Genomic DNA, 13,316 nt, shown 5'->3' on the forward strand with positions numbered 1-13,316 from the left:
GAGTGTTTCTATATACTAGCAACAAATAACATTTTTTTCAAATATGCCAATTGTTGCAGCATAATAAAAATCAAATATGTAGATTCTGCCCACTGAAGAACTACAAAACATTGCTGGGATGGATTTAGGAAGCTCTAAATAAAGAAAAGCATTCTGGACATGCTCTAAATTAGGATCTTGACATCAGTTACATGGTTATGAACTTATGTAAACATTTATTGATCTGTACAAGAAAGTTTTCTGCACTTTACCATATATGAGTTATACCTCAGTTAATTTTTTTAAGATTTTATTTTTAAGTGATCTCCACACCCAACATGGGGCTCAAACCTATGACCCTGAGATCAAGAGTTGAGTGTTCCACTGACTAAGCTAGCCAATAACCCCCCCCCATTTTTTTTAAAGTTAAAAACAACCAAAAAACTAACTGAAAAACAGAAACCACACTGGATTAAGGACATAGATTAGATATATGGCCAAGATAGACTTTTCACTACTTGATCCTAGAACTAGAGAGATTAACCTGTCTAGCCTACTGGCAGGGCTACACAACAGCCCACATCTACCCAAAGCCTCAGAACCAGCCAGAACCTTTGAGTACTGTCAGATGATGGATTCCAAATGTGAAAGCAAAGGGCAGAGTTGAGCATGCCCAGTTTCTTCTTTTGTTTTTTTTTCTTTTTTTTTTTTTCCCAGTTTCTTCTTAAAATGAATCACTCATCTCTTACCATTAGGTAAGTCAGAAGGCCTGAAGTGCTAGTTAATAGGGAGTCTCTTTAATAGAAGCATTTACCTGAAAGAAAAGAAGGGAATGAAGGATTAATCAAAGGGAAAGAAGTCCCCATTTGTGACTTAATTTTAGTCTTCACATGTTGTAAAAGAGTGATCATAGAAGCTATCACATATTGTTGTGTGAAGAGTAAAACGATAGACTATGTAAATGGCTTTGCCATGTAGCAGTAAATGTAGAATTGGAAAAGCAAAGCATAGAAACTTTAGAGCGGCAAGAGATCTTTAGAAAGATAAGCTGATCCACTTGTATTTTTTTTTTTTTAATTAGGAAACTGAGACCCAAGGAGGTCTAGACTTATGTAAGTTCCATGGCATGCTGGAAATGTACCGACGTATTGTAGCAGCACTGCATCTACATCTGCATCTGGGTCCCAGGTGTTCGTGTGCCTCGTCCAGAGTTCTTTATGCTATACCATTCTACAGAATAGACGTCCTAACTGGAAGCAGATAGAACCTCCAACCCTTCCCCCTACTGCCATGAAGATCCTGTTTTCAGAGGGTATGCAGTCAGTGCTCCCTCCTTCCCCCCTGTGAAGACCATGTGTGCTGCCTCACTCAAGCAACAACTTGTAGCCCTTATTGTGTTGTAGCAATAAGAGCAAGATTACTGCTTAGAATCAAGGTAGCTATTTTTACAATCCACTCTGAGGTAGTTAAGCAGGTATTCTTTTGAAGGTAAATAAACACAGTCAACTACAATTATTTGATTCTATTTAGTGTATTAGGAAAGGTAATGATTTAATGATACCCTAGTGGTCTATAACAGTTAACACACCACAGAAAACCGAATCATAAAATCCCCTTCTCACTAAAAATCCTGACATTAGTATTATGAAAGGGCACTAAATCCCAGGGAACCCCAGTGTTTACACCTTCCCACCAAGTGACAATATTATTATTGGATTCTCTATTCACTGGTCATGAAAATATAGGATATGGGAGGTACAGGGAAACCTCTAACATATTCTGTTTATTCAGTGACAGATTCTTGCAACATTATCTGAGACAGTTGCTATGGCAAAGAAAATGGTCCCATAAAGGCCAGATGATTTTCTATGTTGCACCTTCCCAAATGCTAGCTCATAATGAGCTGGGGTAGTGGGGTAGTAGCTGATGGTGGCACCCCCTTCATGTGCAGACCCAGTGGACTTGCAAGGTAAAGAAGTGCATGTGCTCGCTTCACATTTACACAAACACACAAACTGTTTGTGTTTATTTTGGAAAGGCGTGTGAATTACAAATATTTCCTGCAAACATGTGCCTAGCTTCCTGGCTGCCTGTATAATGAATACTGACAGGATGAGCTTCTTTGTCATAGTTTGCTGTTAAAAGACTGGGTGTCGGTACTTTTGCTCAGAGAGACAGCTGTGCACATCTGGAAGGATCCTAGGGAGAAGCCCTAAACAAGCTTGATGAGACACACAGAGAGAGTCAGAAACGTAGAAAAATGGAGAAGCAGCGTCCTCACAGGGAGTCCATTGTGGGACTCGATCCCCTGACCCAGGAGAATACTCTGAGCCTAAACAGCAAGCCCTAAACAAGCTTGATGATGATCCACAGTAGGATGCCCTCTCCTCAACCACCAAAAAAGTTCTGCATCTGTAGATTTCTATATCTGTACCCACACTGCCCCTGAGTGTAACAGAAAAAATAAGGATCAGGATTGCATTTGGGATACCACTGCTCCTTCCTCAATTGTAAATGGGGAGATTAATGTCTATTTGGCAGGATTATCATGAGCTCATTATTTGAACAATGTATAAACAATCCAAAAATAGTAGCTAGTGTCAATGTGTATACTTCCCATTAACATTTACCTACTGTTATCTAATGTAAAATTAGTTAAAATTGACAAGAATAGTCTACTAATTGTTTATTGTACATATACAAAAATGCATGTATTTTTATATACATATAATAATAACATCATAACAGCAGTAAAAGATACACTTAGAGGCTGGTGTGGCTCAAGAAACGTCACCATTTAACCAGTTTGTCTGGTTACACCTGTGCTTCCAGAATCATTATTATTTCACTCTCAAAAGTGGCCCAGTTTGGACAATAAGTTATATGACTGCCCTAAATAAGAATCAAAAGGAAAATATTGATCCCAGAGAAATCCAAGAGCAATTACAGTCTCAATGCTTATAAATAACATACCCACCAGACAATCCTAGCTTAAAAAGTTTGTACTGGAGACATCAACATAATTTTGAAAATATATAATACGTCTTTAATAGCAGTTACCAAACAAAAACAAGAAACTCAGTGGTTGTTAAGGCTTGCCCCAACAGAGAATTTTTCATGAAGAACACTAGGTATTTATTCTCCTATTTTCTCACAGTTTGCTCCTGGGTTCTTTAATAGCTGTAACTTAAAACAGGTGGTTTTGTATTGACTAGAACCCTTTAAGAGGCTGCTGCATTGAAGGTTATTTGCCTCTCAATTTTTGTCTGTTTTTTTTTTCTCCCCCTTTCTTTAATTCCTTGTAACTTCTTTCATTCTAGCAGTTTTAACATTTAGTTCCAGCACTTGGAGGTTTCAAACAGTCTTTAAAGCCTTGTTTCAAACTTAACAGATAGATGACAGTCATTTATCTCTTTAATATTCAAATATAAAAGAGATAGAAAGGAAACTAACATTAAGAGCCAAGAGTTCTTGGTGACAAACCAGGTTACCCTGTTTCAATGACTTCACAATTTTGCAGGGATGTTTGGCTTCTGCTTTATATAAACTTCTATACTTGCTCTGTGTGGTTTGGTTTTAAAGTGTATTCTCTGCCTGTCTTACTTTTTACTTCCTTTCTTCCTTTCCATTGAGAAAATATTACTTTGAGTAAATCACATTTTTAATAATTTCCTAGTAAGCAATTGTGGAAGACAAGGTGAGATGGAATTCTTCCCATCTTCAATCTGTCCTTGGTATTTTGTATCTCACTTTAGGGTAGCTACAAGTATTTTTGTCACATTTTCAACTATATCTAAATAATTAAGTTTTAAAAAATAACTTGTTAGCAGCATGTGGGTGGCATAGTCAGCTATACACCAGACTCTTGGTTTTGGCTCAGGTCCTGATCTCAGGGTCATGATATTAAACCCCGCATCAGGGGTGTCAGGCTCCATACTCAGCTTGGAGTCTGCTTGGGATTCTCTCTCCCTCACCCTCTGCCCCTCCCACTCATGCTCTCTCTCTCTTTCTCTCTCTCAAATAAATAAATAGATCTTTAGAAGAAATAACTTTTTAGCAATGTCTTATTTCTCAAGCTTAACATCAAAGTCAAAGCTGTTTATCATCTTATATCTTCCAAACACTTCAATCTTCTCTCACTTCTCTGCCACTCTCCGGTAGGAACTTCAGTGTCCAGTGATCTACCTAGGGTGGAAGAAAGAGGTCAGCTGGCTGGGGGAACAAGGAGCTTCGTGCTATTCTCAACCCCATCAATGGCTGAACGCATGGCCTTTCCCAGCTTCTAGCACTTGAAGCATAAGTGGAATAGATCCCTCACTATTAGTTTAGGGTGGGGATAAGGGGAAAAGGGAGGGAAAGTCTGCTGTAGAGAGAAGCAGATTTCTGGAACTAAGTACAAAATCTCTGAATTATGCCAGTGATGTGTTCCAAATCTATTTTGTTTTATAAACCTATTATCTTTTTTCAACATATCCAATTGGTTTCTGAATTTCTCATCTATACCTAAGTCCTTAAGTTGAAACTTCTGTATGGAGCTCATATCTAACTTTATACTATTCTTGTGATACTTGCTTGGCAGTTGGGGAACTTTTGATCACTGTGACATAGGTAGAAATGATTGCAGGGTTTTTGAAATTCATGGGTAAAGGTTAAAGTCTAAAATTAAATGTGTTGTATGACTTTTCCGTCAAGAAACAATTTACCAGGGTGCCTGGGTGGCTCAGTGGTTGAGCTTCTGCCTTTGGCTCAGGTCATGATCATGGAGACCTGGGATCAAGTCCCACATCGGGCTCCCTGCATGGAGCCTACTTCTCCCTCTGCCTGTGTCTCTGCCTCTGTGTGTGTGTGTGTGTGTGTGTGTGTGTGTGTGTGTGTCATGAATAAATAAAGAAAATCTTTTTTTTAAAAGAAACAATTTACCTGAGTTTCTAATAATCAGCAAATCTGATTCAAATATTTCTATAGTTTCAACCATATGTAAAGAGAGATTCATACTACTTCGTTCTTCTTTTTTTAAAAAATATTTATTTATTCATGAGAGACACACAGAGAGAGTCAGAAACGTAGAAAAATGGAGAAGCAGCGTCCTCACAGAGAGTCCATTGTGGGACTCGATCCCCTGACCCAGGAGAATACTCTGAGCCTAAGGCAGATGCCCAACCGCGGAGCTACCCAGGTGTCCTTACCTAGTTCTTCTTAATCTGGGTTTTTGTGGCCCAAGAGATGGAAAAATTAGTGGAATCATCAAGAAAAAATATCAGGGTTTGGGTAACACACAAACTGAGTTATTATAGATTGTGAATTGTCATAGAGGATATAAAAAACATTTTTCCAGTACTGTGATAGAGGGAGAGTTTTAATATAAGTCTCTGTGAGCCAAGAGGGAATGAGTTATTTTTACTGCTCCTTAAGGACTTCCTTGCAATATTTGAAAGTTCTTTATTTTCACCTCTATGGAGTTTACTTCATATGTTATAAAACCATTATTGAATTCAGAAAATAAAATTGAATAAACTATTTGCAGATAGAATTAGAACTAGTCACATGCATGAGGCTTGAACAAGTGAACTTGGTTTTTCCTTCCTTGGGTCTCCAGTGAGACCCCTGAAAAGCATCTAAGAATTGAACATATAATCCTAGACCTCATTATTGCATCCTTGGTAGCAGTCTGTTTTATGTTGCAGGTAATGAAAGCTTAGAAGAAAACTATGTTCAGGACAGTAAAATGGGGTTTGTCATCAATGCTATCTATGCCATGGCTCACGGGCTGCAGAACATGCACCACGCCCTCTGCCCAGGCCATGTGGGCCTCTGTGATGCCATGAAGCCCATCGACGGCAGCAAACTCCTGGACTTCCTCATCAAGTCCACGTTCATCGGTGTGTCTGGAGAGGAGGTGTGGTTTGATGAGAAAGGGGATGCTCCTGGAAGGTAAAGCAGTCTTTTCTGTAATGGGTTCGAATAACCTTGTGACCCTCCCTGAGCTAGACAGATGGCAACTTGGGTCCATTTGGTGTCATGATTTCTAGGTGTCATGAAGATAGATACAACTAGATAGGTCAAAAGACAGGTCAAATCTTAGATGGAAATTATGTTATAAAACGTTGAAAACTTGTTGGTAAACACCCACAATCCTGTTTTCTTCCAGCGCCACCTCCCCACCAGCTATTTATTACCCTGGCCCTTTCCTCAGAATGCATGGGACCTCCTACAAGCCCAAGAAACTGAAGAGATTATACCTGAGTAGTGGGCCCCTCCCTGGCAGTGCCAGCACCAGACCAGCATCTTTCTGATGGATTAGTCCCAGTGCCATGCTGGTTGTGTAATATTTTAATAAGAGCTTAATATATGAAGAGAACCAAGTCCTACTTGTGTATCCCCTTCCTTTAGGCCAACTTATGTTCCTACTAACACGTCTCTTAACACAAAAAAGAAAAGAATTTTCTTTCTGGTATTCCAGAGAGTTAATCAAGAAGCAAAGAAAAATTAAACCTAACTGATATACATGTATTTTCACCAAGTCATTTTGTATATAGTCTGTTCTGCAACAGCTGCTTTTATAATATCAGTTAGCTCACATGTGATTGGTAGAGAATGATGTCAGTTTAAAGAGCAGTTTTATTTGTCCATATGAATTTGTCTAGGCAAGGGATAATCAGAATCATGGGATAAGATCAAAGTCTGCTGCAAGAAAGAAAAAGGCCCTCGGCTTGGCTGCTATACAGTATCCCACAATCTTGTTTTTCTTTTTTTTCCTCTCATAAGCCCTGTTATCTTTCAGTATATGATTTTACAGAATTAAGTTTTAGGGAAGCATATGTTGTGTTAAAATGGAACATCAAATCATTTAATCCTCATTGCTATCGGCATATCATTATCCTCTTTTACAGATGATAAACTGAGTGTCAGCAAAACTAAGAAACTCACCTAAATTCATGCAGAGAGTAACTGGTAGAGGCAGTGCAGTCTGAATCTGAGGCTTATAATCTATTTGCCACAACACGCTGCCTTTTAGTTAATCCTAAAATTAGGCAAAGATGCTGGCAGCCTTCTTAATGTCATTTCAGAGGTACTGAAAGAGACTATCTGACCCTCAGTAATTCTCAACATACCTCTTCCTTTCATGTAAGTTTTAAGTTCTATGTGCAGACAGTGCCTTTGGAGCCTACATGGATCCTCCCTGTGAAAATCCAATAGCCCTAGCAAGGAGAAGTGACATAAGTAATTGTTAGCAATTACAATGATGAATTTATCAGATTCCTTCCAGGCTTCTAGTTAGGTAGGAGGAGATTGAAATCAACATATGAGTGGGGTGGATGGAAGGAGTCAGGGCCGGGGAATGTGGAAAGTTTCTGGGTGCCTGGCACCCTAGGAAATAATATCAGAAGGAGCAAATGGACCTGAGATTCAGAACACGGACGCTCTCTCCTTTAAGCCTATGGTTGCAAACCTGGATTCCACTGGAAACTAGGCTCCATACCTTGTCAGATTTGGAATGGGAACCTTCCTTCATGATTCTATAAGATGACATACACAGTGTGCCTAGTACAGGATCAGATGCATTTTAGACATGCCATACATATGAGCTTTCTCCTGCTCTCTTTATCTGTAAGTTATCCAAATTATTGGCACACAGTTTTAGCTTGTTTTTCCTCCATGTGTAATTACGTGTTCAAATAGTGAGCTTTCCCCTGGGTTCCTTTTCAAGGATCATTTCCTCATGCTTGAAACTGGTCAGCTTAATCTGTGTTCAGTTTCTGTTTCAGATACCTCCCTCTGCTTCTATCCCCTCTCATACCCCCATTCGTGCTTTTGGTCCCTCTTGTAATTATTTTAGTTAATCATCATGCAACATAAACTGAGTGCATCGAGAGGATGCTATAAAATTGTAATTTACAGCATGAGGATATTCCAAATAAATGCCAACATGCTGAGGAGGGACTCTGGGGTCAAGAGAAAAGAGCAGTGTTCATTAACACACACAGCACAGGGGAAGGCCTCTGTTTAGTATCTCAGTTTTTTCCCTTGGTATCTTTCAGTATTTGTGTCCTCTGGCTTTTGGAACTTTTTGAAAATGCGTTTTCATGCCAAAATATTACAGATTTTTCAGTTTCTAAAATGCTAATAAAGTGTGAACTGATTTCTCCTGTTGAAGAGCAAACAAGGAAGTTGAAATACATCTTAGGAAACTGACTTATGGGGAAAAGCTACCGTAAAGCTATCATTGCACCAGAGTCTTCACTGAAAGTATGTATGGAGAGTCAATAACAATATGGGGTAAAGCATAAAAATTAAAGGAAGTTATTCACTAAACATTTACAACAGGTTCTATAACTATAATGAGTTCGAACTGGAAAAATATTGGAGGTGTAGATTAGCACCACTGCTCAGCAAGATGAGTAGGAGCCATCGGCCCACAGTTAATACCCACTTGGCTATCCATCAGAGAGCTACTCTGAAGAGCATGCTGGTATGGCTCCATAACAAGAAGAATGGGAACCTTTATCTATTAGCCAAAAGTCAGAACAGCAAAGAGATGAATAATGTGCTCCAGGCATGCCATTTTCTCTTCTCATCCAGTAGGTACTGCTCTCCTGGAAAAAACATGCATCCTTTCCTCTCCTAGAAGTCCCCTTTCCCCTTAGATAAATTGCCAGAATGTGGATTTGGAGAAGCCCACTAGCTACCCTGTTTGTGGCAGACACATTAAGAACAGACGGAAAAGCCCACGAAGAATATTAATTGTCCAGATAAAGAAATAAGCCAGATCTAACCAATAGGTCTTGAATGCCAACTAAGGTTGACAATAGCTTCCTGGAGTACTGAGCTGAGGAGGACTCAGTCTGAATCAGGTTTCAGGTTTGAGAGAAGGAATTGCAAAATGGATTAAGTAGGGGTTTGGGGGGTTGGGAGGTGAGGAAGAGGAATGCCTGTTAATCACTGTCTTTCTTCAGGGTCAGGCACCAAGAGGAAGAGGCCATGCCTCTTATGTTCTAGGTGAGAGCGGCACAGGTACTGCACCAAAAAGAATCCCATTTTGCAGAGCCAGTAAGTGGGAGTCAGGCAGACATTTTTGGGACACTGCCACATGAGTTATAGTTTACTTGGAGTAAATAGCAACATGGAGAGAATATTGAAGAATGACTGGGAGAGAGACAGCTTTGCAAGTACAAAGATGTTCTCCAGTTTTCTTATGGTGATGAAAACAACCAGAGTATTTTAGGGCATTCATAGTAATTCAAATATGAATGATATAGTGATATTGCCTTACATATGCATTTGTGCCAATTGTGAGATAGCGTTTTACCTGCCTTATGTTAATAAATCCCCACAAGAACTCTGTGAACCTTTAAGAGCTTGATAACATCCCTAGGTAGTATAATCTACTGTTGCAATGTTAGAAAAGAGATTCTAGCTTATACATTCTAGTGTTCAAGTCCTGTGCTCTTTTCATCGCATTGGAGAATGTTCTCCATTGCTCACATTGAAAAATGATGAGGTCTGGCCCCCCAGAGCACACTCCGGCTACAGTGAGGATTTCTAATGTAGATTTTGCCATAGTGTAGCATTGCAGCATTTGAAATTACTGGAATAACTGACACTGATTATTTAGATTCAGAAATGGTTGTCCTAATAACGGAAGAGACCAGTTTAAATGTCAGTGCTCAAGATGTTAAATCCCCAACATCCTTGTTAATTAAAGCTGTGTTTCTCAGATTTCTTGCTTTATTAGCACCTAAAATAGTTCCAGACTTGGTAAAACTCACTTCTTTTAATCCAGCGTGATGAAAATGACAACTGAATGTGAAAAAGGACATTAGAATGAAAGCAGTCAAGTTAAGAAATTAATGTTCTCAAGAATCATGACTTGTTCAAAGAATAACTTAGTGAATAATGATTTGAAGGAGATGGTAATCAACTCAACAAAACAGGATTATTTGAGGGGAGAATAAGCAGAGGAAAGTACAAGAGAAGTACATCCTTTAGCAGATATAGATGATATACAGAGACTAATGAGTGAAATACTCATTTTGGAAAATCAGAAGAAACATGAGGAACTAAATATTGGTAGGCATTAGGATGTAGGATGATTCTAGCTTTTATCTCCGTTCTATTATATTTTTTTTACTAAGTTTCTTTGTTTTCTACATCATGTCCACATTCTCCAACACACACGTGTTGTTTTCTTTGTAGGTATGATATCATGAATCTGCAGTACACTGAAGCTAATCGCTATGACTACGTACATGTTGGAACCTGGCATGAAGGTGTGTTGAACATCGATGATTACAAAATCCAAATGAACAAGAGTGGAATGGTACGGTCTGTGTGCAGTGAGCCTTGCTTAAAGGGTCAAATTAAGGTAAGCTGGCTACAGATGCATCCTTGGACAGGAGGTGGCCAGTTGCATGGGCCTATGTAAAGAAACAGACATTTTTCTTCAATGAGACTGTCCAGAAAGGGTGCATCACCCTTTCTGTTTTTGTTCTTGTGTTTTGCTAAAATTGGAAAAACAAAGAAAGATTAGGAAACCATATAGGCAAACCATTCGAATATTTAAGAATAGTCCTTATTTGAATTGCAGTGATGAGCCGGAATCTTCGATCCAATATAGAAAACAAGGGGACAAGTATGCAAAATAAAAATCGAAACAGAAGTAAATGTGGAAACCAAAACCAATGATACTGTTTAGTCATAGTTGTAGCTATTGTTAAAAAAAGCAGAAGCTGAACAATACAAAATAAGCGCATAATTAACATAAAAGAGATTGAAAAGAGCTAACACAGAAGCTGCTTATCGTTTTTCTTTTCACCACCACTTTCTTTGATTTTCTTGAAAATGGCATTTTCTAGCCAAGAGAGAGTCCTCACTTCCTAATTATTCTTAGAAGCTTTCTTATCAGCCTGGGGCAAGTGAGTAACCAGGATATTGCTGTATGCATAACACTAGAGTAAATAAACATCAAATACCAAGCCTTTGGCTGGAGAAGCTAGAGAGAAGTCTCCGTGAAGAAAGCATGTGAACAGCGCTCTCTGGATCCATGCTATTTAAAACCAAACTAAATGATGCACTAGGAAATGGAGTGTAGGGGAGTGATTGCCAGCTGGCAAGAGGATGGATTAAATGACCTGGTAGATCTTTCCCCTCTCTAATTTTCTGTGATTCATCTCTGAGAGCAGATAGGCTGTCACATAAATGTCACACGGCACAGCTGGGCTGGAGCACATACTGTGCGAGGCGCTGGCCCACTGGCCCGGCCACTAGGCTGCCTGCTGTTCTTGGGAGCTGGGGGGCCACCCCTACAGAGGGAAGCCCTGCCAGCTACACTGAGGGGTGTGGTCATGTGCAGAAGTGCTGGTGCAGAAACTGGAGGAGCCTCACCTCTACTGATCAGTAAAGACAGAGGATTTGGAAACTGCAACATCTTCAAAGAGCTGTCATGATGGACTCAAATTCTCAACCAGCTGCTTGGAGGGAGCAACAGACTTCTGAGACAGTTCACCCTAGTTTGTTTGACTGACTGATTGCATTTTTTTTTATTAGACAAAAATTGACACATAAGGTTAAATTAGTTTTATTCAACCTAGTTTTAAACTTTTTTTTTGTTGAAGATTTTATTTATTCATGAGAGAGAGAGAGAGAGAGAGGCAGAGACACAGGTAGAGGGAGAAGCAGGCTCCCTGCTGGGAGCCTGATGTGGGACTCGATCCCAGGACCCGGGATCACGCCCTGGGCTGAAGGCAGATGCTCAACCACTGAGCCACCCAGGTGCCCCTCAACCTAGTTTTAAATATCTTGTGCCTTCTATGCAGATGTGATATTAAAAGTACCTAATAATTGTCATGACAAACTGATCAGAACAGACCCATCCTGGTGCTGTGACAGAGTGCAGGAGGCCTCCTGCCATGCCCAGGGTTAGTCCTTGGATTGTGGGAGGATTTGGGCAAGGAGTCCTGCAAGGCTGGAGTAATGTGGGGCAGTCAGGAGACTCGAAGATACCACGAGTTTCCACTCTGTACAGAAGTATTTCAGCAGTGTAAGCATGGCTGCAACCAAACCAGTGTGCATGGGCTGTATGTCAGTAAGGCTCTTCCCCAGGAATCCCATTTCTGATTCTTAATGTAATGAAATTCTTTCACATGAGGCTGTTTGATGGTTTAAAATTCAGAGGCCCATACCTTCTTGACTATTTCTACCCTGGATTCTTGTTTGTCATCTTTTTTGGATGTTGGGGAAAACAGAACATCTGAGACTTGAAGTCATACCATGTGGACAATAGAGAAGCCCTGAGCTCATGTACTTCTGTGACTCACAGAGATCATATGGCTGGCTCAAGCTTGTGTTGGTAGCATTGTCTCTGCTGCAGACAACCACTGTAAAATGGTTTATGGAACTACAGAGTTGGGTTTTTCAGAGTATAAGACAAACAAACAAATAAACCCTGACAAGAGAAAACAAATCATTTTAAAGATTCTCTTAACTCTAGCCCCCTTTCACAATATCCTGCTGTTAGTGTGCTTGCTGGCAGGCCATGAATGGGGGCTCACATATCATGTGTATTCCCATTTGTACATTCCAGAAGAAAGGCCTTTCCTCCCCAAGTTCAGCGGAAAGGCTGTCTGCATGCATCTCTATGCCTAGATACTAAAGTATTTCTGGCAACACGTTTGCATTACGCCCATGCAGTGTTTGTTATTGAAGGAGATCCCAGAAATCATCGCGGAGCCATTACAGAGCACTCACTATAAATGCAAATCTCTTGGGGTCTAATTTTAGAAATATTTTGTACCCTGCAGGAGGAAAATATGCCTGTTCTCAGCGGCACCTGTAGTGGAGGTGGGGTGGGGGGTGGAGTGTTTGTTTGTTTCCCATAAGCACCAAGGGAGGTATGGAAACAAATGAAATCTGAATCCCATTTACCAAATGATAGCACTTATATTCTTACACCACCAGTTTGCCACCTACCAGGCCCAGGATGCAGAGAGCTAGATCCCTCAGTAGCCACCATAAAGATAGGAGAGAGACGACAACGTGCAAGGTGATTGTAAGACTTGCACTTGCATTAACTAGGAAACATAATATTTAGAAAAGGATTATTCATTTTAAATATCAAATTCCACTTAAAGTGCTAAAATAAATGATTTGACTTTTTTTTATGATAACCCATAGAACTTTCTTATGGTTATTTCCCCTGAAGTAGTTAAAAGTCCAGTTTTCTTATGTTATTGATTTTTTAGAAATATAAATATCTTACAGAAGCAGAAATTTATTTTAACCATTCCACAAACACAGTTAAATAAAATCAAACTTTTTGTTTGCTGTGTGTTATTTTAGTC

At 39.7% G+C, this 13,316-nt stretch overlaps 1 protein-coding gene across 7 annotated transcripts in view; it reads left to right on the forward strand.

The window, feature by feature from the left end:
• Positions 1 to 13,316, forward strand: part of GRM1 (glutamate metabotropic receptor 1) — a 394,410-nt gene that overhangs the window by 321,307 nt on the left and 59,787 nt on the right. For all 7 annotated transcript variants that reach the window (XM_025422500.3, XM_049113507.1, XM_025422504.3 and 4 more), the window contains 2 exons: positions 5,664 to 5,910; positions 10,174 to 10,342. In XM_025422500.3, the coding sequence (XP_025278285.1) occupies positions 5,664 to 5,910; positions 10,174 to 10,342 (416 nt within the window). The remainder of the gene's footprint in view (positions 1 to 5,663; positions 5,911 to 10,173; positions 10,343 to 13,316) is intronic.

The sequence above is a fragment of the Canis lupus genome, chromosome 1 (genome assembly GCF_003254725.2).
Source record: "Canis lupus dingo isolate Sandy chromosome 1, ASM325472v2, whole genome shotgun sequence".
Taxonomy (NCBI): domain Eukaryota; kingdom Metazoa; phylum Chordata; class Mammalia; order Carnivora; family Canidae; genus Canis; species Canis lupus.